Below are 27,323 nucleotides of genomic sequence, written 5' to 3' on the forward strand. Positions count from 1 at the left end.
TTCTAATCATGTACTACCATAATAATTAACTGGCTAGTGTTATCAAATCTTTATTACACATAGGCTCTACGCCCAGCATGGAGCCCAACACGGGGCCTGGACTCACACCCCTGAGATCAAGACCTGAGCTGAGCTCAAGAATTGGACACTTAACAGACTGAGCCACCCCAGTTCCCCATCAAATCTTTATTATAAAGTACTCAGAAAAGTCCACTAAATAAAACAGAACTGCCAAAAAGGTACATTACCCATTCTTCTTAAAGATTTTGTTTATTTGACAGAGAGAGAGTGTGCGCGTGCACAGGCAGGGGGAGCAGCAGACACGGGGAGAGGGAGAAACAGACTCCCCGCTGAGCAGGGAGCCCGACACGGGACTCGATCCCAGGACCCTGGGACCAGGACCTGAGCTGAAGGCAGATACTTAACCGACTGAGCCACCCAGGCGCCCCCATTATTCAGACATTTAGAAATCATTTTCAGCTGATTATACGGACCTCAAAAACTCAAACTGGACCTAAAACAAGAACTAGATATATAGGAATAACAAGACCTTGCAAATCTGGCATGCAAACATTCACTACTGTGCTTACTATGTGCCAGATACTTTTTTTTTTAATTTTATACATATATTCACATTTTATTTATATATATTTTTAATTATTATTATTTTTAAGTAACATATAATGTATTATTTGTTTCAGAGGTACAGGTCTGTGATTCACCAGTCTTACACAACACCCAGCGCTCACCACAACAGATACCCTCCCCAATGTCCATCACCCAGCTACCCCATCCCCCCAGCCCCTTCCCCTCCAGTAACCCTCAGTGTGTTTCCTAACACTGAGTCTCTAGTTTGTCTCCCTCTCTGGTTTCATCTCATTTCATTTTTAACTCTCTCCCTCTATGATCCTCTGCTTTGTTTCTTAAATTCCACGTATCATAATTGTCTTTCTCTGATTGACTTATTTCACTTAGCATAATACCCTCTAGTTCCAACCACATCGTTGCAAATGGCAACATTTCATTTTTTTTTTTGATGGCTGCGTAATATTCCAGTGTGTATATATACCACATCTTTATCCATTCATGTCGATGGACATCTGGGTTTATTCCATAGTTTGGCTATTGTAGACACTGCTGCTATAAACATGGGGGTGCAGGTGCCCCTTCAGATCACTACATTTGTATCTTTGGGGTAAATACCCAGTAGTGCAATTGCTAGGTTGTAGGGTAGCTCTATTTTCAACTTTTTGAGGAACCTCCATACTGCTTCCCAGAGTGGCTGCACCAGCTTGCATTCCCAGCCAGATACTGTTCTAAGTAAGCCTGACTGTGTATCGTCTATCCCCATGACAAATTTAATCCTACAGTTAATCAGTACTATCATTATTTTTGTCTTAAGAAAAAAATGGAGGCAAAGAAAAGTCAAGTAACTTGTACAAAATTATAATCAGTAGAACCCAGATTCAAAGCAATCTCTCTTAATCGTACTTCTCCCCAACCTTCAGATATTTATCAAATAGACTCCACCTTCTTATAGGCATAAAATACTGCCATCCAAATACAGGAAGCACCTACAACCATTATAGGAAACTCCTAAACATTAGCTCTTATAACTAGTAATTTATCACCCCAAAAAGTTATCTTTTGGATGGACCAATTAATATTGAATATAAGGATCAATTCATATTGAAAGAGGAAGGAATCTATAATGGACCTACATATTTAAATATGTTTTTTGTCGGTATGATCCCTCTCCAACAAAACTACAAATATTTGACATATTCTCTACTCTCTTGGGTATAATCAACCAAAAAGGCAAATAAACACGAAAGTTTGTAACTGAAAAAAGAAAAACATTGAATAAACTTAGTATGCAGATTAAGTCATTAGCTCATTGCCATATAAACACGAATCTTGATAACGCTAGTTTTTATCATTCACGTATGTTTTCTAGAAGTATCCCCAAAGTAAATATTTATGTCCCACGTCAAAGAACACACAATCACATACCAAATAACTAATGAATTTATATTAAAAGAGTACAGCTCCCCCCAAGAACACCATCTCTAGATAGCTCCCTTACCAGTTTCCTTTCCTACTGCACTCTCCCTCCCTATAAATTTCCAAATGTTAATGACATTTAGAGAAAATTCCTTTGTAGGGCACCTGGGTGGCTCAGTCGGTTAAGCATCTGCCTTCAGCTCAGATCATGATCCCAAGGTCCTGGGATGGAGCCCCACATTGGGCTTCTTGCTTACCGGGGAGCCTGCTTCTCCCTCTCCCACTGTCCCTCTCCCCGCTTGTGCACTCTCTCTCTAATAAAATCTTAAAAAAAAAAAAAATTCCTTTGTAAAGTAGTATTCTAAAAAGAAAAACCTGAAGTTACTTTTTTAGTACACGAACCACACAAATTCCAACTCTATTTTTAGGTCTTGACAATTATAGAAGAAATCTTTCAAACTATTACTAAATGAAAGCTGCTAATTTAAACTTTAATTTTGAAAATGACAACATGAAATGCTTCTACCATAAAAACAAGAAACACTAGAGTTTCCAAAGTGATTAAGCACACTTTACTCAATTAAGTACACTTTATTGGCCGGGAACCAACAGGTAAAAATTACAAAAAGAGGAGATGCCGGCTCAACACAAGAAGGCTAACACTGAGAGTCATCCCATAAAGGAACTGCTTACCCTAACATTAAGCTCTGCCCAGCAGCAGGTATTAATGGGAAGACTAGAGTGCTATTATATGAAGGAGGTAACAGGTCGATCTGGATGACTGAGAGAGCACTAAGGCACCTTCCAACTATAATGTGATGACCTTTAGACTTACCTGTGTTTTCGCAGATATGTTTCTAGTGTTTCTAAAAGACAACTAGAGTCAATTAAAACTACTTCATCCCTGCATTCTTGGGACATTAGTTCCCATACGTCCATCCAACAACCTCTGCAGAAAGAAACAAATACTAGTGAAAGGAGGAATAGATAAGGGTAAAACATTAAAAAAGGCAGAGTAAAGGATTGCTTGATTTTACCTGGCTGTTCCCTGGAAAGGTCCATAATGGAAAATGATCCTACACTTGCTGTCCTTCCTGTGGTCTTCACTACTTCTCTTATCTGTACTTAACTTCTCTGAACTGACACTGCTACTGCTCCCTTCACTGTAGTACAGTATAGTACAAAGCTTAGTGACACTGAGATGATCTGAAGGCGTAATTTTTATAGTCTAAATTAAAATCATCAACTCTTTAATACATTTATAGTAGTAGAATAAGTTTACAAATTTGTATATAATTACATATTCATTTTAACCATATTAAAATACTATTTAAACATATGCTCATACCTTTACATAAAAATTTCTGCTCAACTTATTAAGCTTATTTGACACAATTTAACAACATTTACATTTATCAAGATACCAACTCATTAAAATACTAAGCATTTTATGAGCAAATCTACTTGGAATGCTTTAAAGTCAACAGAACTAAAAAAACAATATTTTCACCTATAAACATGGATCAATCGTCCACAAATTGAAAATTCTAAAAAGTTTTGATCTACTTAATGTGGTTTTATATCTAACCCATGGCAACAAAACTCTTATCTACCTTCACATTTATAAGTAGCTGAGGAAAAAAAAATCAGATTAATCTAATTATAGTAAACAAATTTTTACACTTATAAAATAAAGAGAGCACACTAAGATGAACACTTTACACAGCCTATATCAGTAATAAATACTATATAATTTTTATTTTTATTTATTTTTAAGATTTTATTTATTTAATTGACAGAGAGAGAGAGAGACAGCGAGAGAGGGAACACAAGCAGGGGGAGTGGGAGAGGGAGAAGCAGGCTTCCCGTCGAGCAGGGAGCCCGACGCGGGGCTCGATCCCAGGACCCTGGGATCATGACCCGAGCCGAAGGCAGTCGCTTAACCAACTGAGCCACCCAGGTGCCCCTATATAAATAATTTTTAAAAAACTTACTAAAAACTTCCCAGACTCTCCCTCCCCCACAGGTTTCAATGTAGCGCTGGTCATGCATTTTGCTTTGTTGCAGATGTAAATTCCAAGAGAAATGTGTGTCTCTATTCCATTCAATGATATTCTTCTTGATTATTTCATGATTCTGAACAACTGGCTCCTGCCTATTCCTTTGCAGGTCTCACTACAGCCCTAGAAATTCGTTACCTTGGATGCTTGAGATGGAAAAACCTCTGTATCTTTACTTAACCTACTCTATATAGCTAAACAGGTATTTCTCAACTCCCTGCCCACCATTTTAAGTTCATCCGTACATTTCAACTCCCTATTCCCTGTCACAAGGGCTCAAGCAAGGTTCAGCACTCTTATTTGAAACAAAGACCTCTACCACTCCTCTGTCTTCCATGTTCTATCCTTCTACTCTCAACGCCCATATTTCCTCTTTTTCTAATTATGCTTGAGTGATCCATAATCTCCTAAAACTGATCAACTCTCAAACCCAAGTTCTCACAATTGAGGAAAAGGTTCATGAAATCAGAGCTGGGGAATGATTATTATATCATCAGAACATGAGAGCATTAATCCTTTAAAAAAAATGCTGTAGTTCAAATCAAGATTTTATCCATAACCTCTCTAGACTGTCTTTATATCATTCCTTCCTTTCAAGATCAAGCTTTCTGAAAAAGAAGTCTTTCCACTCCCGTACTTTCCTCTCATAGCTTAATCCACTACAACCTTGTATCGCAATCACTTTTCTACCCATTCTGATCTGGATTGTTTCCACTCAACCACAGATTTGGTCATCAAGATTACCAATTATCACAGTGTTGCTATATCCAATGGACACTTCTGGGTCCTTGATGACTCAGCAGCATTCAACACAGCTGACCAGACCCCCATGAAACACTCTTTTCCCTTGGCTTCCTCCTACCTCTCTGGCCACTCTTTCTCAAGTTTCTTTACTAGCTTCTTTTCTACCAATAAACTGAATGAATTCCTCAGCATTCTTCCTTCTTACTCTCTCTCTAGACAGATGTTACATACTATTCTCTAAGATAATCTTCAGTTATCAGCAACAGGCCTACAAATGTAGCCCAGACTTTTCTTCTGGATCTCAAACTTACTCCCAGGCAGCCAGTAACTTGGGGTTACTTGCATGGATACAAGAACTCTCAGGAAGGCTGAGCTGGATTGCTGCCATTGATTAGGTTGAAACCTAATCAATTGTTAACACTTCCCTGGAGAAAGTCTAAACAGAGAAAGGGGGGGAGTAACAGTGGAAATACGTAAAATGGAGAGTCACAGTATCATACAATGGCAGTGGCCATCCAAAGTGGAGGAGAGGGAGTCTTGCCTAAGCACACTGTACTCTCTGGCCTGCTATCCATATGGCGTGTGGGAATAACTGAAGCTACCTTAGGAGACAGTGCTTCAGATCAACTCATACTGATTTCATAATTCAGCAAACAACCTCCTAAAACATTTGGCTTTGTGGTGGGGCTGTGGCTGAAGGGGAATGTGAAGTCTGTGGAGGTTTGTTTTTGTTTTTAGGAAAACATAGCTTATGTCAATTTAACAAAAGTAGATAATTGATAAAGCAAAGTCACTGAGAACAAGAAGAAATGGAACCCAGAGCAAAAGTAGAAGAACTGGTCTTTGAAGGAAGGTAACAATGAGCAGATGTGTAAGATACTGAGATCTGTTGCTCTTTGGTTCTGCAATGAAGAATATTTCTAACAAAAAAACCACAAGGCAGGCTTTTTATAATACGATACTACTCTGTGGCTTTAGCCAACAGGTCATTCAGTTAAAGATACTGTATAATGAGAAAACTAGACTGAATTTTACATTTAGAAAGACAGGAATTCTCTAAAGATGTTGGTAAATCAGGTATGTAAAGTAATTTTCTTTTGATAACCACTTCAGGTTGTATAGAGCTTCACTGAAGGTTCAGAGTACTCTCACATTTAGATATATACTTTGTGGTTCTTGTCTGGATCCTGATTCTAACAAATCCATGTAAAAAGACACTTTTAGAGAAAGCTGTGGAAATCTAAACTGGGTATTAGATTATTATAGTTAATTCTGTTAAGTATTATAATGGCACTGTTGTTATGAAAGATAATGTCCATGTATTTAGAGATAGATGTGGAAATATGTAGGAGTAAAAAAGCATGATGCCTGGGACTTGTTTTAAAATACTTCAGCAAAGAAAAAGATGGATAAATAAAACATATGTGACAAATCTTGATAACACTACTGAATCTGGGTGAAGATATTTGGTAGGAAGGAAGGTTCCTGAATAGTCTTTCTACTTTCCTATGTGTTTGGCAGTTTTCATAATAAAATTTTTTAAAAATCTTGTTCCTGAGTATAGGAAAACAAACAAACTTGTTAATAGATTATTAACATATCACCACCTGGTCATCCAGGTCTTTTACCAGGAAGGAAAAGGTCTATACAACAATTGTGTCAACACTATTAATGAGATACTAAAAAACTAATTTTTAAAGCAACCCAGTATTGTTTTATATCATCCCATTCTCTTCAAAACACAAGTTACTTCTTAGAACCCCCCTTCAAATTCCATGGCTTTTCCTTACCACCCCCAACCTCAAGCAATTTTGTAGGGGGCAAATGTAACAATGTGCTGGGAGATGGGGGCAAAAGCAGCCTCTGGCATTTGTACCACCTAACCAGAACAAAATTGCAGATTAGTTACATAAATACACATTGCTACAACTGATCCAAGACTTTTTTTTGAATCCTTGATAAATTATTAGGGAGACCTAGAGGTAAGAAAGACAAAAAAAATAATTTATACATTATGACTATATATAGATCAAATAATATCACTACTTTGAAAAACTTAGTGTTGGCTAAATAAATATCCATAAAGATCTCAACTTTCTTCCTCTGAAACATATTTAATATAAGGAAAAAAAATCTCCAAAAGAAAAATCAAATCTATATTCAGACCCTACACAGTCTCAATGCAAAAAGGCCTTATAGAATCGGAAGACAGATTTATTTTAACCTATGTTGTAGTGTAACTAATTAATAAAATTAGCAGTGTTTTTTTTCTTTTTACTAAATACAATCAACATTTATAATCTTAACAATTACAAAGCATCTTGATAGTCGATTCTACTTACCCCAAAGGTTTTGGTTTGTGTGTATCTAAGGAGTGCAACTGACATCTCTTGTTCTTTTTACTTTTTGGAATAGCATCTATCATGTCATTTAGTTTGGACCTAATCAAAAATAAATCATTAAAATTTTGATTAATATTCATTTTTCTTTAGAACTTTCAAAATCTCTATTTACTACCTTTTAGTGCAAAGTATATTTAAAGTATTATAGATACATCACTTACCTTGAAAATTTCTCATCAAACAAATTCTAACCGGGAAGAATCTGTACACTTGTCTTCTCCATTCCATTCCCAGTCTGTCAATATGTTGAGAGAGACCTGTTCTATTCAATGTACTCATTCCCCTAGACTGCATCTGTCTCATTCATTCCTGTATCTGCATTGTATCTAGCAGTGTGTCTGACACTCACATATTTCATGACTGACTGCTACCTCTCAGCCATCTTCCCGTTCAAAATATATCTAAATAAAAACTATCCTTGAGGAACCATCAACAGAAATTTTATGCAAATATAGTAATGTGTACAGCTAATATCCACACCCTACATCCAACCAATCAGCAAAGCCTGTCAACTCTAACTTTTGAATATATCCAGAATCATACCCTTTATCACCTCCACCATTACCATCGATATCCAACTCACCTCTCTAGCTTAGCCAAGTGCAATAGCTGACCTCCCAAATGGTCTCCTTGCTTCCCACCCTTTGCCTTTACATCCTAGGCTTCACTCAGCAGCTGAAGTGATCTTTTCAAAACAAAAATCACATTATGTTCTGTTCAAAAACCCTCCAAGCCTTTTCTCAGGCAGACTAAAAAATCCTAACTTTCTACCATCACCTCTAAACAGAAAAACCCAGGGCTTTGGTCTTCAGACCTTCTCATTTCCTATTTATATTCAGTCTCTGATGACCATCTCATCTCATAGATTTAAATTATGTCCGTGTGTGTGTGGGTGTGTAGTTTATTTATAATTCAAACACTATATATATCCTGATGACACCAATTTTTATCTCTAGAGCAGACCTCTCTGAACTCTACCTGGATGCCCAAATGGTATCTCTAACACATCCAAAAGTGAGCTCTGCAAAATTGCTCCTCCCGTTCTTACCCATCTCAGTAAATGGAAACCACTGGTCCTGTTGTTTAGATCCCAAATCTGAGAATCATCCTTGATGTCCTCCATATCCAATCTATCCAAAAATACTACTGGCTCATTACTCAAAATATACCCAGGATCCAGCCATTTCTTATTACCTCTGTGACCACCATACTGGTCACCATTATCTCTTGCATGGATTATTAAATAGCCTTTGTTTCTCTCCCCTTCCACCACCCTTCCACTTATTCTCAACACAGAGGTGTTCAAGTCAGACCATGTCCCTCCTCTGCTCAAAACACTCCCAAATCCTCCCGTCTTAGAGTAAAAAAAACCAACAGTAACAAAAAACTCAGGATGGCACTACATAAGTAGGCCTTTTATTACTCTTCTGATCTCATCTTTTATTACTGTTCCCTTCAATCATCTGGCTCCAGCCACAATGGCTTCCTTACTGTTCTTCAAACATGCCAGGAAAACTCCAACCTTTGAACCTTTACACTTGCTCCTCCTTCTGAGCCTTCCCCCAGATATCTACAAGGTTTACTTACTCACTTTACTCAAGTCTACACTCAATGTCATTTTATCACAGAAGCCTTCCCTGACCATCCTCCATATCAATTCCACCCAACCATTCTCATCTCCCTTACTTATAACTTACTGGACAAATCATGTATTTGCCTACTGCCTGCCTCTCTCCATATGAGAACAATATCTATAGTCACTGACACACAGAAGATACTCAATAAAATTACTGATTTTGAACTCAAGCTTTGCCACTACCAAATTTAGTAAAAGAGCTACCACTGTCACAAAGTTTAAAAATTTTTAACAAAGTCATCTAACCCCCATTGATTATACTTACCCATGTACATAAAATAAGGTATAAAGCTTCTTTGCATCAGTCATGCAGCTTCGAGTTACAGATAGGACTCCCTTGGGCCCTACTGTCAGGGGTTCAAGTGCAGGATTTCCAGACTCTACAAGCTGGGAAAAGAGGCGCTCCACACTGCGACGACAACCAACACATGGGACAAGCTGAGAAAGTGCACTCAATACTTCACGTGATGTCACCACCATGGCAATACTTAGATCTTGCTGCTTAAGCATGCTATGTCGCTGAGAAAGAGGAAAAGAAAAATGAAGAACAGTCCTTAAAAAAGACATAAAATTTCTCTTCATTACTACTTCTGGTTCCTGTCTTTGTGTAGTAAGTACAATATGGGCAAGACTTGCCATCTCTATCTACAACTGAGTAAGAAAAACAAGTCGGCCTTGCCCAAGCTGTACTGTTTGCTCCACAAAGCCCTCTGTTCTAGCATCTGAGGTCTAAAAAACTTGGGGCGCCTGGGTGGCTCAGTCGGTTAAGCATCTGCCTTCAGCTCAGGTCACAATCGCAGGATCCTGGGATCGAGCCCCGCATCGGGCTCCCTGCTGAGCAGGGAGTCGGCTTCTCCCTCTCCCTCTGCCTGCCGCTCCCTCTGCTTGCACTCTCTCTAATAAATAAATAAATAAATAATCTTTAAAACAAAACTCTGCTTAGGATGTCAGGGCTAGCAGTATGTGCCTCAGCATAGCAAAAAGAAGCCCTGCCTCTGAAAATTTAGTTTGGTCAGTGACTATTAAGCTTAGTATGCTCACTTGAAATAAAAAAAATTTTTAGGGTTCCTGGGTGGCTCAGTCAGTTAAGCATCTGCCTTCAGCTCAGGTCATGATGGCAGGGTCCTGGGATCGAGTCCCACATTGGGCTCCCTGCTCAGCGAGGAGCCTGCTTCTCCCTCTCCTCCCCGCTCATACTCTCTCGTGCTATCTGTCGCTATCTCTGCTCTCTCTCTCAAATAAATAAAATTTAAAAAAAAATTTTAAAACAAAGAAAAAAATAAAGATGGAATACAGCTTTGCCATGTCTTCCTCTCAATTACCACCGCACTATGTTTAGCTACTGGAATCAAGTTAGGATGGTGATCATGTAAAGCAACAATTCTCAACGTGGAGATATGGACAGGTGTGTTACGGATTAGTGGGAGAGAACAAGGCCTATCTTACCTATGTAGAAGCCTGCAGTGAGTAAGTAATATGGTGGTACATATGAATGTTATGTTGGTTATGACAAGGCAGAAAAATGACTGAGAACCACAGCTGTAGAGAAATGGGCAAAACTCTAGTAAGTAACTTCTATCTGGATGTAGTTAGTTACACTACAAATAGTGTTTCTAGCTTTACCAAAAAAGATGGGTAAGATACCCCCAAGAATTTTCTCACATTTACCATTAACCTTTCACTCAAAGTCTTCTCCAAAAGGAGAAATAGAATTTTGAAGTGAAATAGCAACTTACCTTCCATTATCTTGATTACATACAGGGTTTTATAAGGTATCTATTGCTTAAAAATTAAATAAAAATCATAAAGTTCATAGTACAAGTTTTTGTTTTTGTTTTTTTTTACTTGAACAAAACAATCACTACAGAAGAAAACCAACACGTTCTCAATGAAAAGCTGTACACCTTATCTTTCAAAAACTGGGAAAGATGGCTTGGTGAAATTAAAGCCATAGGCACATGTACAGTGATACCACACCACCACCAAACCTCTTTCACATAACAGGTGCATAAATATATTCACTATGGCAACAGTGAAAGAAAGCAATTTCAGTGCAATCTTAAGACCTAGAGAGCCCCAGGTAAGAAACTAATACTTAAAGCTAAAATTTTAAATGACTCTTCAAAACACACACACACACCATTTAAAACATTAAGTTTAAAAAATATTACCTGAATAAACTGCTTTAGTTGTGCACCATTATTTTGATGCCCATCGAGATTTAACACATTGTCAGGGAATTCCATCACCATCTTAATATGCAAAAGAATGAAAATCAATTATTTTATCTTCTTTGAACACGTGCTACGAACTATTTTATAAACTCCTAGGACAGAAATAGATCCCTAAAGCAGGATTTGCACATCCCAGTCCCCACCCCCCTGTCAAAAGAAGTTAAGACAACCTCCACCACCACCACCCAAGTTACATAAGTTTCTAAAGCCAGGAATGGTATAGTCATTAGAAGCAAGGACAATGAAGTCAGGCAAACAAGAGTTCAAATCCCAGCTCTACCACTTACAAGTATGTCATAACTCTGGGCAAGTTACTTAACCTGTTTGATTTTTCAGCTTCCTCATTTGTAAAATGAGATTAAGTAATAATGTTTAATATCTCTCATAGAGTAGGTTATCTCCTACTCTCAAAGATTAAATCTCAAAGATTAAATTATGTTTAAAGGTGTTTGTTGCAGTGGCCAATAATAATAATTAATATGTAAAATAACCTGATATTTTACATTACACATACTTTTAGTTATTCCTCTTAATTATGGAATATACTAAATTTTATTATGCAAATGGCCATACACATACGGACCACACATATATGAAATACTCAGAACAATACCTGGCATATACTAAATGTCTGCTCTAATTAGGAACAAAAAGGATACAGAGATATTTATTCAATTATCAAAATTCCCTACCAGAGGAAGAGGGATATAAAGCTAAAGGATGTTTCTGAGTATCAGATAATGGGGAACTACTAATTAGCACATGTCACTGATCTGTGACACCACTCATTTTAGAAAGTACCATGGTTACATACCACTAGGAAAGAGCCTTTATAACTATTAGATATGTCACCAAATAAAAGAAACATCCCAATTTCAGAGATGGTAAAACGTGGGAGCAAAAAAAGTATGCCTTTCAAAACAATGAAATAAAGTAACACATTTATATCTTAACTAAAACATTGTTAAAGGTATTAAACATACTGTGCTAGGACAAACTTCTATTTCCAGATGACAAGGACCACAAACTCCTACATATCCAAAGAGTGAAGTCATGATAAAGAGACCCATTTGAGGCAAAAACAAAACACTAAAAATACCCTAACCAGTTGAACATGATCTTAAAAAGATTCCTTCTTCACCAACCAGCACCACAAAGACCTGCTTTAATAGACGTGACCCTCTTTTTCCTCCACATTAGAAATAACAGCCCTAAAACATGCTTGTTCTAACAATAAACTAAGGACTGAACAATAAAGACAAGTATAAGGAATAGATCTTTTCTTAATTTGATAAGGGGGGAACACAGGATATGTGAAGTAGAGACAAGGGGATACCAAGAATGGACAATGATGCAAGCACCAACTCAACAATCCAGGATACCACTGTATTTCACAGAACCAAAAATTGCATGTACAAAATGATTCAAATGTTTGTATGCAGGTATACTTTCTTACAGAAAAAGAAAATACGTATGTTAGATGTGGCCTATCTCTAGGCAGTGAAAAGATTAAGAGTTTTTCCTTTATGTGTTCCTACCTTTCCCAAATTCATTACAATGCATATATACTGTTTATTACCAAGGGGGAAAAGTCAGTGTTCCTTGCTTCCAATTCTATGTTCATTATACCATATTCAGAGACATGCTTCCATCTCAAGAGCTTTATTGTTCTGGAAGTTTCTTCTTCCATACACATAGACTATTATGTCCAAATCTCATAGGTTCAAGGAACAATTACCCCATTTTCAGGTTTATTGACTTCTCTCTAATCTTCCTTCTTACAGTCTTATTAATATCTCCGAAGACTGGTAGTAGTAATAATAATGACATTTAGTGTAGCGTCATATATACCGGGTGTTGTTCTATGCACTTTCATATGTTAACTTCACCAACAGTACTAAGTAAAACTGGTCACTGGTCTGCTTTAACAAGGTGGCTCTAAATGAACTCATGAGGATAACAGAAATATATGGGAAAAAAAATCTAATGATCCATACCGTCCATTGTACTTATATTTAACAGTCTACTCAAATTTTTTAAAAAATTAATAATCCCAATATTAGAAATCCTGGTCCTTGAAAACCGATAAAAGATAAAAATAGTTAATAGTACTGTACAGTGTTAACTCACATGTTTTTTGTCATCACTACATGGTTTAAAACACAAAGAAACTATACTGTCAAGTCAGAAAAAAGGTGTAGGAAAACTTTTAAAGCCATGTAACTGAACAGGACACTGCAGGTCACTCCAAATCTACCATTTAAGCAACTAACACCTTAATTTGCATTCTCACTTGTTTGATACAAATGCACACCATTTCACCACGTATCAACTGCCACCATAAAAAAAATTAAGATAATTACCTATACTATTTTAAGATCAAAGCTACCAATTTAAGGAACATTCAAAGAATGCTCCTTATTTAACCAAATCCAGGTCTCTCCAGTCTGGTTCATAGGTGAAATCCTAAATTCTGATTCTGTATAATGAATTTTTACTTTTATCAACTATGTTTTATTGTTTTAATAATTAAAGCGGAGGTCAAAGAACAAATCTAACACTGAGATCTAACAGCTGACATTTAAAATATATATAATTTAATGGATAATACCTGCTTTAGGAATCCTTTCTAAAAGGTACAAGGGACAGGGTTAAAAAAATTTTTTTTTAATCTTCATTTCAGATCATTTGATTTTCACCTAACTAGTAGAGATAAATGTCAAGATTAGGTCTATTACTGTGTCTTTCCTGGGTTTCACTAGCTTGGATAATACTAAATTTTCTCTTGTACTTACTCTATACCACCCTGGTTACAAACTCTGCACTCACACTAAATTATTCTGTCCTTGCCTTTCAAACACTTAGGACAATGGCTTTTTACCTTGCTGTTTTCTGGTAAATCACTATATGCTCTTTAATGTTCAGAGAGAACAATAAGAAAAAAGGAAAAAGAGAAGGCAAAGAGGAGAGTAGCACTATTTTTTCCCATTCTTTAAAACTGCTTCCTTGACTTAATCTTCAGATTCTAGGTTACCTAAAGGAAGACAGTCATGTAAAGTATTTCAGGTGTGGTTTCACAGAGGAATCATTAGTGTTCTGTTTCATGATGAGGTTGCCTTTCCCTCACTGGCCTAAAATAGAACCAGTCATTGTCCTGCAATTACTGCTTTATAAAGTTTATTGAATCCATTACCCACTTTCACCCTTAAATATCTGTCCTGGTTTCTCCTGACCACAAATAATCTGTTCTTAGCACATTCTCACAAGCTCTAACCGACAATATTAAATCTGTATTTATTAAAAGTCACTGTCACTTTAGCTTTACTTTTTTATTTCATCCTCACAGCTATTTCTAACATCTATCACCTTTGGTAAAATCAATTAAATACTTAAGAGTTAAAAGAAAACATTAAATACTAAATTTAAAAATGCTAAACACCTAATCCCCAAGTGGATATGTTAACATTTACTATCTTTTAATGTCTCCATTAAAATCCATTATCAGAGTCTCTAGTCCATTTAGATTGTTTGAATTATTAGGAGGGTAAACTGCTTCCCAGCAATATTATAGCAATGTGACACTATGTATCAAGTATTGACACTATGTATCAAGAGCCTTACAAAAGGCTCTTCTGTGATCCAGAACTGTGCTTCAAAGCCTGAGAAAAAAAAATTTAATGCCTAGATTTATGCATTATTTATATTTTTATATTATTCATAGTCAAAAGTAGAATCACCCCTACATCCACAAAGGAAGAATGATTAAATTATGGAATGTCACACAACAAATTATATGGCCAATAAAGCTGCTTAAGAATGACAAGAACAAATGTTCTCAGTATTACATTTACTGGGGGGAAAAAAAAGCCAGATATAAAATGTTACAGTAAACAATACATCTCAACTCTGCATCTAAGTGTGTGTCTATGACTAGAATTATAGCAAATGCTGCTATCTCCTTAGTTATCTCTGGGAAGTAGGATTAAGGATCATTTTTTTTCTTTGTTATACCGTTATTTTTCAAGATTATTTTATAAAGGGTGTAAATTTTGACTCTTAATTTTTTTTAAAAAAACTACTCACTTAAAAATTGTAATTCTCCAAAAATTATCTCTAAAATAAAATCCGTATTCTGTCCATTTGTTATTTTACAATTCTAGTAACACCAAAAAGCATTTTGTCCACACAGCACACCACTTTCCTAAATATTCCACCAACTTACTTCTTTGGGATTTTCTCAAATACACCTGTATCAGCTGTACTCAAGTATTCAAACCCACTAAGAATTACCAAATGAGTCTTCAACGTGGATTTAACATACCACGTAGAGGAGAAGACTACTTCCTCACATACAAGCTTCTCAATTTCATTTTATAAAGTCCAACCTAAAATCACCAGTAGAATTAAGGCTAGAGGTTTCAACTTCTGTTACTAAAATGATACATTTGTAACTGAACTGTGACAGCTGTAACCAGACTTAACATGTAGGCGCTAACAAGATTCTAAGACTACTTGAAATAAAGATCACACAACCTTTTTTCAATGCATTACCTATGGACCCTAAGAACAAAGACCAGACCAAATGTTAACTTCAGGGATACACTGCCATCAAACTATCACTGGACCAGTGCAGAGCATAAACTTCTGCTACAGGCATCTTCCCTCCCTCTTCCCCAACAGGTGTTTGCTCTGCCTTCTTCTTTTGAGTAGTATTTGATAGAAAGTTCTGAAAGTTGTTTCCCTAAATATAATGCATTTTTGACAAGACTTTTCACTAACCAGCATTCAATGACTATGCACAAGTTCCAAGACAAAGCAATAAATAGTCCCACTCATTCCTAGTGATAAAAACCCTTCTAAAACAAGAAAAACTGCACCTTTTCCTAAATAAAATGCTATTTTGGGATATTTAAATTAAATGACCCTAAATTTTATTTGCCTTGGTCGCAAGTCCACAATACAATAAAAGCAAAACTCCATCACTAGGTTCAGTCCAATCCCAACTTCTCTGGAGAAATAAGTACAATCACGTATCACAGTGCAAGGTTACATCTTTTTCTATGGAAAATTTTAGAAACTAGTATCACTGTGCAGAGAACACAGTATAAAAACACCCACTGTTTTAAAGTGCTATATGACAGATGTATCAATGCTCCATTCACACAAAAGGTGGTTATGTGACCATAAAGAAGTGTCAGGAAGTGTCAATAAGTGTCTTTTAAAATGCTGTAAATATTCAAATTTATGTTGATTTCCCCTATGTTTTGATATTATACACTCAGAAGTAACCTTATGTCTAAACCCACTGGATTTTTTTCAACTTCAAAGACATTGTGGGACAATAATCATAGAAAGTTGATACCAAATTACGTGCTCTAGAAAAGTGTTTGTGTAAGAAGAGGAAGAGAAGAAAGTAACAAATGAACTCATATTAGGAGTTTTCAAATGGAGAAATGCATCATTTAATTTGATCAGAGTGCTAGTTTTTTAACTTAAAATACAATTCCATTATACTTTTAATGTAAAAAATACAGAAATCATAACCAAGGCATACAGGCACTTTCTAATGCATCAACACAAACTCTATTTACCTTATGTCAGGCCAAATCATTCTTTTTCCATGAAAAAAAAAAAGCACTTTCTTTCCATGAAAAAAAAAGATGCTTTCACATAAAAAGTTCTAACAAATTAAGTCACCAAATAGCTCTTCTAATCTAAAAGTACTGCAGCTCAATCAAGTCTTGAGACTGGCAAACAGAAAGGCACAGAGTGGCAGCTCTACAATGACTTGCATTTTATATAAAATTTGAAAAAACTTCAATAGATATTTGCCAAAAAAAAATTCAAGAACAAAACAGAACTTCCTCTGAAAAGCAAAAAGGCAAAGGTAATATGATAAAGAGACTGAGTTACACCTATCAAAATAGGCAAATGTATAATCCAAAGCTTCAGCATCATCAAAATGCAGATTTCAAAAGATATTCAGAAAAGGTTCATTTCATTTTTTACGAAATAGTGGCAAGCAACTGCACTCATTTCCTGTTCAGATTCAATTCAAATTTCTGCCATTTCCTTTCAAAGGAAATAGTACAGCAACACAGGGCAGAGGGGTCAGTAATGCTGTACTACCATCAACTCTAAAAAAGAAAACTACCCAGAAGTGGGTTTTGACACTCGAGATGAACAATCAGCTTTTTATAATGCCCTTACACATTCAATAATTTTGCTTTATTAAAAAAAGAAAGAAAAAGCTACCTGTACGCTAAAAAATAACTATTGCCAAGAAAACCCATTTTGAAGAGTCATGGCCTAGCACTACAATCATTTCAAAGAGTGTTAATGTACTAGGCAATATGACACTATTTGCAATGAAACCAAATCATTTTAGTGGAATCTTTACTGTGCGAGAGCATGTCACTCTGCCTTAAGTAATTAAGCTTCCGTAGTGAGCTATAATATTGAGAGAGAAAATATACAGGTAGCAGTGCAGCTGCGACATTTCCAGATAATTAAGCTTCCCCGAGGGTAGGTGGATTCTGTAAAGGATAGGCCCTAAACGCCCAAGATCCTTCAACTCCTCTCCCAGGCGCGTGCTTTGGCAAAAGCAGCGTCTCGCTGAGAGGCAGGGGAAAGCAAGAGGGTTCCAAAAGGAAGGAAAATCTGGCGAGAGGGGCTCGAAATGCTTACGGAGCGCTGGGCTAGGGGCCCGCAGAGGATACCGTGCGACACACTGCAAAGGCGAGTTTGTGGGGCCTGCCGGAGAGGAGGCCTCGCCTAGGAGTTGCAACACACTCTTTCTCCAGTGCGCAGCGCTCGGCCTGGGGGAGGGGGAGGAGGGGAAACAGCTGCCAGGGGAGCGGCGAGCCCGGCCCGGCCCGGCCCGCTCACCGTGAGGGTGTCGTCTATGTAGAGGGGAATCTGCCTCCTCTCGAAGGGGAACTCCTCCTCCCCGTCCCTGCACACTGCCACCAGTCGCGCCATCGTCCCCGACGCTGCCGTTGCCACCGTCACCACCTCCTCCCAGCTGCCGCCGCCGCCGCCGCTGCTCCTGCCGCTGCCGCTGCCGCCTCCTCCCAGCTCCTGCCTGCAACAGCCAAACCCCGCGAGCGTAAGCACCCGCCGCCGTGCAGCACATTCGCCACGGGGGGGAGGGAGAGGAGCAGGAGGGCACGGGAGAACCGGGCTGCGTTTCCCATCACCCGATTCCACACGCGCTCAGCCAATCAGCGCCGAGCAGCGCCGGGACCCGCCCCCCTCGCGCCGCTCGCCCTCCCCTGCCCCCACCCCCGCCGGCCTCCAGTCAGGGTCCAAAGGAGAGGCGGAAGGGACCCGCTGGCCCCGGGGCTTCCCCAGCCCGTCACCGGAGTCCCAGCTCCAGGACCCCACCCACGGCCTCAGCCCCACAGCCCACCTCCTGCTTCCCGCCGCCGGAGAGCCCTCAACCCCCAGCTGACCCCTTCCTCCCCTTTCTTGGCGCGCCCCGCCCAGTCAGTCCCCAGGGCTGCAGTTGCCCAGCGCGACCCCGCCCCTGGGAGGGGTCGACCCCGCCTCAGCTCTGCAGAGTCTGTAGAAGGAGGCTCAGACCCCTTCCTCACCCTTCTCGGAGGAGGCCTCTCGGTTCTGACCTTCACCGTTTTCGTGGTCGCCTCCCTGACCCCCACCTCTGCTCCCCGTTACCGGCTGACGAGGCCCGCGTCAGGGCCGGCCTGGGCGGGAGCGCGGCTCCGAATGCCGTTTCCTCTCCAGGCTCAGTCAGCCGCTCGCGCCACGGGGAGTGGGGGAGGGAGGGCGGGGGACGTGGGGAGGGTGGGGCAGGGAGGGGCCGAGAACTCCGGGCGGGGGCCCCGCCTCCTCTCGCGAGACTGTAGACCGCCGCTCCCGGGTCGCCTCTTTCGAAACCCTGGTGGAGGGGGTGGGGGTGATCCCTCGGGCTTCTCGAACGCGTGACCGACCCCCCTCCCCCGAGTCTAGCTACCCAAATAAATCCGAAATAGGGCTGCCAGGAGAAGTGAATAGGCCCGAACCTCTGTCCCCCTGCCGCTCGGGCCTGGGAACCGCTCTCCCGAGGGCCGAAGGGTGCCGAGCCGAGCTGACTCAGTGCCCACCCGAGGGTCGAGGCCCCGGGAGGACTTCGGTAAGTGGGAAGGAGCTGAGGCTTTCCAAGTCAGTGGGAGCGGAAAGCGGGAGTGAGGGAAGGGGAGACGAGCGTCTGGAGGGTGAGCGAGAAACTCCGGGCTTGGTTTCCAGGTAGTTGACGCCGGTTTCCCTGAACGCCCTGATTCACCGGGAGCCAGCCGCATCACTGCTTCCTTGACTGCGATTGCGTCAAGATCCCGCCGAGGGAAACTTAGTGCTGATGGTTTTGCGTTGTAGTTGCTACACTAGAGGCAGATGGAAGACTGTGAGGAGAGGCTCGTGAACGCATTCGCCAGAGAAACTTCTTGGGCCGGGTTAATATTAACTTAGGGACTCGGGACACGGATTCCCCTGGGCAAAGTACTGGGACGGGTAAAGGCCCTTCCCTCTGACCCTCTCCTGAGAAGCAGAGCCCCTGTAAAGGCAATTCATCTACACTCTGCGGGCCACCATGTACTCATTTCCTACCTTGAAGGCTTTGGAGGCCTGTTGTAGAGCCAAAACCAGTTGTTGGGAAGTACTTTGCCTGTGAAAGTCTTGATGACTTTAAGGATAAGTCCATTTGCTGCTCTTACAACTAACTAATGCTCATGACATCTGTATTTCCTGGTAGATTAGGCTAGAGCAGTGATACTGATCTGTAAAAAGTATTTTCGTCACCTGAAATCTTAGAGACTCGCAACAACAAAAAACCCCGCAGTACATCTTTAGCCATGTTCACTTATGACATTGTGTTGTCACTGTTAGGTTGGGTGACATAATAAACTGGAAGAACCATTGTTCAGTCCCAAAGGTGTGATTATCCAGTATTTATTATTTGTGTCTTTTGGCCATGTTTGGCGAGCAGAACAACGTGATCGTTAGCTTAGATCCAGTAGGCATATAGGACGAGCATGCAGCTTTTTTTTTTTTTAAAGATTTTATTTATTTATTTGACAGAGAGAAACACAGCGACGGAGGGAACACAAGCAGAGAAGTCAGAGAGGGAGAAGCAGGCTTCCTGCTGAGCAGGGAGCCCGATGCGGGGCTCGATCCCAGGACCCTGGGATCATGACCTGAGCCGAAGGCAGATGCTTAACGACTGAGCCACCCAGGCGCCCCGAGCATGCAGCTTCTGACGGGTTAGACTACATAGCCAAACTTTGGACTTTTTTTTTTTTTAATTTTTTTATTGTTATGTTAATCCCCATACATTACATCATTAGTTTTAGATGTAGTGTTCCATGATTCATTGTTTGTGCATAACACCCAGTGCTCCATGCAGAACGTGCCCTCTTTAATACCCATCACCAGGCTAACCCATCCTCCCGCCCCCCCCGCCCAGAACCCTCAGTTTGTTTTTCAGAGTCCATCGTCTCTCATGGTTTCTCTACCCCTCCGATTTCCCCCCTTCATTCTTCCCCTCCTGCTATCTTCTTTTTTTTTTTCTTAACATACATTGCATTATTTGTTTCATAGGTACAGATCTGAGATTCAACAGTCTTGCACAATTCACAGCACTTACCAGAGCACATACCCTCCCCAGTGTCTATCACCCAGTCACCCCATCCCTCCCACCCCACCCCCCACTCCAGCAACCCTCAGTTTGTTTCCTGAGATTAAGAATTCCTCATATCAGTGAGGTCATATGATACATGTCTTTCTCTGATTGACTTATTTCGCTCAACATAATACCCTCCAGTTCCATCCACGTCGTTGCAAATGGCAAGATCTCATTCCTTTTGATGGCTGCATAATATTCCATTGTATATATATACCACCTCTTCTTTATCCATTCATCTGTCGATGGACATCTTGGCTCTTTCCACAGTTTGGCTATTGTGGACATTGCTGCTATAAACATCGGGGTGCACGTACCCCTTCGGATCCCTACTTTTGTATCTTTGGGGTAAATACCCAGTAGGGCAATTGCTGGATCGTATGGTAGCTCTATTTTCAACTTTTTGAGGAACCTCCATACTGTTTTCCAGAGTGGCTGCACCAGCTTGCATTCCCACCAACAGTGTAGGAGGGTTCCCCTTTCTCCGCATCCCCACCAACATCTGTCATTTCCTGACTTGTTAATTTTAGCCATTCTGACTGGTGTGAGGTGGTATCTCATTGAGGTTTTGATTTGGATTTCCCTGATGCCGAGCGATGTTGAGCACTTTTTCATGTGTCTGTTGGCCATTTGGATGTCTTCTTTGGAAAAATGTCTGTTCATGCCTTCTGCCCATTTCTTGATTGGATTCTTTGTTCTTTGGGTGTTGAGTTTGATAAGTTCTTTATAGATTTTGGATACTAGTCCTTTATCTGATATGTCATTTGCAGATATCTTCTCCCATTCTGTCGGTTGTCTTTTGGTTTTGTTGACTGTTTCTTTTGCTGTGCAAAAGCTTTTTATCTTGATGAAGTCCCAATAGTTCATTTTTGCCCTTGCTTCCCTTGCCTTTGGCGATGTTTCTAGGAAGAAGTTGCTGCGGCTGAGGTCGAAGAGGTTGCTGCCTGTGTTCTCCTTTAGGATTTTGAAGGACTCCTGTCTCACATTGAGGTCTTTCAACCATTTGGAGTCTATTTTTGTGTGTGGTGTAAGGAAATGGTCCAGTTTCATTCTTCTGCATGTGGCTATCCAGTTTTCCCAACACCATTTGTTGAAGAGACTGTCTTTTTTCCATTGGACATTCTTTCCGGCTTTGTCAAAGATTAGTTGACCATAGAGTTGAGGGTCCATTTCTGGGCTCTCTATTCTGTTCCATTGATCTATGTGTCTGTTTTTGTGCCAGTACCATACTGTCTTGATGATGACAGCTTTGTAATAGAGCTGGAAGTCCGGACTTGTGATGCCGCCAGCTTTGCTTTGCTTTTTTAACATTCCTCTGGCTATGCGGGGTCTTTTCTGGTTCCATACAAATTTTAGGATTATTTGTTCCATTTCTTTGAAAAAAGTGGATGGTATTTTGATGGGGATTGCATTGAATGTGTAGATTGCTCTAGGTAGCATTGACATCTTCACAATATTTGTTCTTCCAATCCATGAGCATGGAACGTTTTTCCATTTCTTTGTGTCTTCCTCAATTTCTTTCATGAGTATTTTATAGTTTTCTGAGTACAGATCCTTTGCCTCTTTGGTTAGATTTATTCCTAGGTATCTTTTGGTTTTGGGTGCAATTGTAAATGGGATCGACTCCTTAATTTCTCTTTCTTCTGTCTTGTTGTTGGTGTATAGGAATGCCACTGACTTCTGTGCATTCATTTTCTATCCTGCCACTTGACTGAATTCCTGTATGAGTTCTAGCAGTTTTGGGGTGGAGTCTTTGGGGTTTTCCACATAAAGTATCATATCATCTGCAAAGAGTGAGAGTTTGACTTCTTCTTTGCCGATTTGGATGCCTTTGATTTCTTTTTGTTGTCTGATTGCTGTGGCTAGGACTTCTAATACTATGTTGAATAGCAGTGGTGATAGTGGACATCCCTGCCGCGTTCCTGACTTTAGGGGGAAAGCTCTCACTTTTTTCCCATTGAGAATGATATTCGCTGTAGGTTTTTCATAGATGGCTTTTATGATATTGAGGTATGTACCCTCTATGCCTATACTCTGAAGAGTTTTGATCAAGAAAGGATGCTGTACTTTCTCAAATGCTTTTTCTGCATCTATTGAGAGGATCATATGGTTCTTGTTCTTTCTTTTGTTAATGTATTGTATCACGTTGATTGATTTGCGGATGTTGAACCAACCTTGCAGCCCAGGGATAAATCCCACTTGGTCGTGGTGAATAATCCTTTTAATGTACTGTTGGATCCTATTGGCTAGTATTTTGGTGAGAATTTTTGCATCCATGTTCATCAGGGATATTGGTCTGTAATTCTCCTTTTTGGTGGGGTCTTTGTCTGGATTTGGGATCAAGGTAATGGTGGCCTCATAAAATGAGTTTGGATGTTTTCCTTCCATTTCTATTTTTTGGAACAGTTTCAGAAGAATAGGTATTAATTCTTCTTTAAATGTTTGGTAGAATTCCCCTGGGAAGCCATCTGGCCCTGGGCTTTTGTTTGTTGGGAGATTTTTGATGACTGCTTCAATTTCCTTAGGGGTTATAGGTCTGTTCAGGTTTTCTATTTCTTCCTGGTTCAGTTTTGGTAGTTGATACATCTCTAGGAATGCATCCGTTTCTTCCAGGTTATCTAATTTGCTGGCATAGAGTTGCTCATAATATGTTCTTATAATTGTTTGTATTTCTTTGGTGTTGGTTGTGATCTCTCCTCTTTCATTCATGATTTTGTTGATTTGGGTCATTTCTCTTTTCTTTTTGATAAGTCTGGCCAGGGGTTTATCAATCTTGTTAATTCTTTCAAAGAACCAGCTCCTAGTTTCGTTGATCTGTTCTACTGTTCTTTTGGTTTCTATTTCATTGATTTCTGCTCTGATCTTTATTATTTCTCTTCTCCTGCTGGGTTTAGGCTTTATTTGCTGTTCTTTCTCCAGCTCCTTTAGGTGTAGGGTTAGGTTGTGTACTTGAGACCTTTCTTGTTTCTTGAGAAAGGCTTGTATTGCTATATACTTTCCTCTTAGGACTGCCTTTGCTGCATCCCAAAGATTTTGAACAGTTGTGTTTTCATTTTCATTGGTTTCCATGAATTTTTTTAATTCTTCTTTAATTTCCTGGTTGACCCATTCGTTCTTTAGTAGGATGCTCTTTAGCCTCCATGTATTTGAGTTCTTTCCGATTTTCCTCTTGTGATTGAGTTCTAGTTTCAAAGCATTGTGGTCTGAAAATAGGCAGGGAATGATCCCAATCTTTTGGTACCAGTTGAGACCTGATTTATGACCTAGGATGTGATCAATTCTGGAGAATGTTCCATGGGCACTAGAGAAGAATGTGTATTCCGTTGCTTTGGGATGGAATGTTCTGAATATGTCTGTGAAGTCCATTTGGTCCAGTGTGTCATTGAAAGCCTTTATTTCCTTGTTGATCTTTTGCTTAGACGATCTGCCCATTTCAGTGAGGGGGGTGTTAAAGTCCCCCACTATTATTATATTGTTGTCAGTGTGTTTCTTTGCTTTTGTTATTAGTTGCCTTATATAATTGGCTGCTCCCATGTTAGGGGCATAGATATTTACAATTGTTAGATCTTCTTGTTGGATAGACCCTTTAAGTAGGATATAGTGTCCTTCCTCATCTCTTATTACAGTCTTTAGTTTAAAATCTAATTTGTCTGATATAAGGATTGCCACCCCAGCTTTCTTTTGGTGTCCATTAGCATAGTAAATGGTCTTCCACCCCCTCACTTTCAATCTGGGGGTGTCTTTGGGTCTAAAATGAGTCTCTTGCAGACAGCATATCGATGGGTCTTGTTTTTTAATCCAATCTGATAGCCTGTGTCTTTTGATTGGGGCATTTAGCCCATTTACATTCAGGGTAACTATTGAAAGATATGAATTTAGTGCCATTGTATTGCCTGTAAGGTGACTGTTACTGTATATTGTCTGTGTTCCTTTCTGGTCTATGTTGCTTTTAGGGTCTCTCTTTGCTTAGAGGACTCCTTTCAAGATTTCTTGTAGGGCTGGTTTTGTGTTTGCAAATTCCTTTAGTTTTTGTTTGTCCTGGAAGCTTTTTATCTCTCCTTCTATTTTCAATGACAGCCTAGCTGGATATAGTATTCTTGGCTGCATATTTTTCTCCTTTAGTGCTCTGAATATATCCTGCCAGTCCTTTCTGGCCTGCCAGGTCTCTGTGGATAGGTCTGTTGCCAATCTAATGTTTCTACCATTGTAGGTTACATATCTCTTCTCCCGAGCTGCTTTCAGGATTTTCTCTTTGTCTCTGAGACTCGTAAGTTTTACTATTAGATGTCGGGGTGTTGACCTATTTTTATTGATTTTGAGAGGGGTTCTCTGTGCTTCGTGGATTTTGATGCCTGTTTCCTTCCCCAAATTAGGGAAGTTCTCTGCTATAATTTGTTCCATTATACCTTCTGCCCCTCTCTCTCTTTCTTCTTCTTCTGGGATCCCAATTATTCTAATGTTGTTTCGTCTTATGGTATTGCTTATCTCTCGAATTCTGCCCTCATGATCCAGTAGTTGTTTGTCTCTCTTTTTCTCAGCTTCTTTATTTTCCATCATTTGGTCTTCTATATCACTGATTCTCTCTTCTGCCTCATTTATCCTAGCAGTTAGCGCCCCCATATTTGATTGCACCTCATTAATAGCCTTTTTGATTTCGACTTGGTTAGATTTTAGTTCTTTTACTTCTCCAGAAAGCATTTCTCTAATAACTTCCATGTTTTTTTCAAGCCCAGCTAGTATCTTTAAAGTGATGATTCTGAACTCTAGATCTGACATCGTACTAATGTCCATATTGAGTAGGTCCCTGGCAGTCGGTACTACCTCTTGTTCTTTTTGTTGAGGTGATTTTTTCCATCTTGTCATTTTGTCCAGAGGAGAAGAGATTAATGAGAGAACAAAATGCTAACAGGGTAACAAGGTCCCCAGAAAATATACTCTAAACAAATCAGAAAAGACTTGAAGCAGTGGGAAAAGAAAGGGAAAGAAAGAAAAAAGGAAAAAGAAAAAAAAGAAAAAAAAAAGAAAAAGATAAAGATAAAAACAAACAAAAACAGAACAAAACAAAAAAAAACAGAATATGATCAAATATGATCAGGCTGGTATATAGATCAGTGCTACACACTAGATTTTGGGTGTATTTTGGTCTGTTAGAAGAAAGTGCCTCCCAAAATTTTAAAGAAAAAACTTATATATGTACAAAAATAAGGGTTGATATGATGAAGGGATGGAATATGACTGTAAAGATGGAAATTATAAAAAATTTTATAAAAGGAACTGCTAAGAAGTTGTTTGAAAAAAGAAGAGGATTAAAAAAAAAAGAAAAAGAGAATGTGATCAGGCAGGGGAGTAGAAAAAAACCATACACTAGAGATTTAGGGTATATTTTGATCTGTTAGAAGAAACTATCTCAAAATTTTAAAGAGAGAACAACTTATATATATATGCCAAAAATACGGGTAACTACTATGAAGGGATAGAATATGACTCTAAAAATGAAAAATAAAAATGTTTTTTTAAAAAAGGGATTGATAAGATGTTGGTTGAAAAAGGGAAAAAGAAAAATTCAAAAAAAAAAGTTAAAAAAAAAATTAACTTTGAAAGACTACAGAATCATGGTAAAAAAGCCATGGATTCTATGTGCAGTATTCCCCTAGTGCTGGAGTTATGCCATTCTCATTGATCGGTAAACTTAGTCTTGGCTGGCTGTTCTCGCTGATCTTCTGGGGGAGGGGCCTGTTGCCGCAGTTCCCAAATGTCTTTGCCGGAGGCGGAATTGCCCCGCCCATGCCCGGTCCGGGTAAGTAATCTGCTCGGGTTTGCTCTCGGGAGCTTTTGTTCCCTGCAAGCTTTCCATACAGCTTCGGAGGTGGAGAGTGAAAATGGCGGCCTCCCAATCTCCGCCCCGGAGGAGCCGAGAACTCGGGGTCCTGCTCCTCAGTGAGCCCCCGGAGAAAAGCAGTCAGTCACTCCCGTCTCCCCCGTCTCCGGCCGCACTCCGTGCTCACCTGGCCTGTGACCGCGCGTTTCTATCTCTGGCACCCGACCCCGTGTGGAGTCTCCAAACCCCGCAGATCCCTGTGGTGCGCTCCCGCGCCTCTCCTCCCGGGGGAGGAAGGGCAGTCTCCCCGGATCTGCCGCTTGTTGGGTCCCTGCTGGAGGAGCAGTGGCCTGACTGTGCCGCGGATCACAGTTTATGGCAACCCTGAGCTGAGAGCCCGCGCCTCGGCTCCGTCTCTGCAGCCGGCTTCCCTGCTCCGATACCTGGGAGCTCTGCCGCACTCAGGCACCCCCGGTCTTTCTGTGACCCCGAGGGTCCTGAGACCACACTCCCACGAGGGTTCCACCCCCCGCTTAGCCACCGGAGTGACGTCCCTCAGCAGAGCCGACTTCTAAAAGTTCCGATTTTGTGCTCCGCGGCTCTATCACTTTCCAGCAGCGGCCGACGGAGGCCACTCCCTGCCATCTATCCTCCCAAATATCGCCTCAGATTCACTTCTCCGCACGTCCTACCTTCCAGAAAGTGGTTGCTTTTCTGTTCAGAGAGTTGTTGCTATTCTTTTCTTTGAT

At 40.0% G+C, this 27,323-nt stretch overlaps 1 protein-coding gene and 1 long non-coding RNA gene across 6 annotated transcripts in view; one reads left to right on the forward strand and one right to left on the reverse strand.

Moving 5' to 3' along the window:
- The window catches only part of GGNBP2 (gametogenetin binding protein 2), a 31,410-nt gene extending 12,551 nt beyond the window's left edge, over nucleotides 1-18,859 (reverse strand). For 2 of the 5 annotated variants that reach the window (XM_036104774.2, XM_036104773.2), the window contains exons 1-7: nucleotides 18,676-18,859; nucleotides 17,969-18,164; nucleotides 11,018-11,098; nucleotides 9,112-9,365; nucleotides 7,151-7,249; nucleotides 3,042-3,167; nucleotides 2,840-2,953 (exon numbers count right to left, since the gene is read on the reverse strand). In XM_036104774.2, the coding sequence (XP_035960667.1) occupies nucleotides 2,840-2,953; nucleotides 3,042-3,167; nucleotides 7,151-7,249; nucleotides 9,112-9,365; nucleotides 11,018-11,098; nucleotides 17,969-18,061 (767 nt within the window). In that variant the 5' untranslated portion in view covers nucleotides 18,062-18,164; nucleotides 18,676-18,859. Of the gene's footprint in view, nucleotides 1-2,839; nucleotides 2,954-3,041; nucleotides 3,168-7,150; nucleotides 7,250-9,111; nucleotides 9,366-11,017; nucleotides 11,099-17,968; nucleotides 18,230-18,675 lie in introns of those variants that run through there. The other 3 variants (XM_036104777.2, XM_036104776.2, XM_078064044.1) reach the window with 2 other exon arrangements.
- Nucleotides 18,860-18,908: 49 nt separating this feature from the next.
- On the forward strand, nucleotides 18,909-20,008 carry LOC118543631 (uncharacterized). Its single transcript, XR_004921180.2, has 2 exons — nucleotides 18,909-19,214; nucleotides 19,328-20,008. It is a non-coding gene; the product is annotated as an uncharacterized LOC118543631 (long non-coding RNA).
- Nucleotides 20,009-27,323: the final 7,315 nt, after the last annotated feature.

This window comes from Halichoerus grypus, chromosome 2 (assembly GCF_964656455.1).
Source record: "Halichoerus grypus chromosome 2, mHalGry1.hap1.1, whole genome shotgun sequence".
In the NCBI taxonomy this organism is placed as follows: Eukaryota; Metazoa; Chordata; class Mammalia; order Carnivora; family Phocidae; genus Halichoerus; species Halichoerus grypus.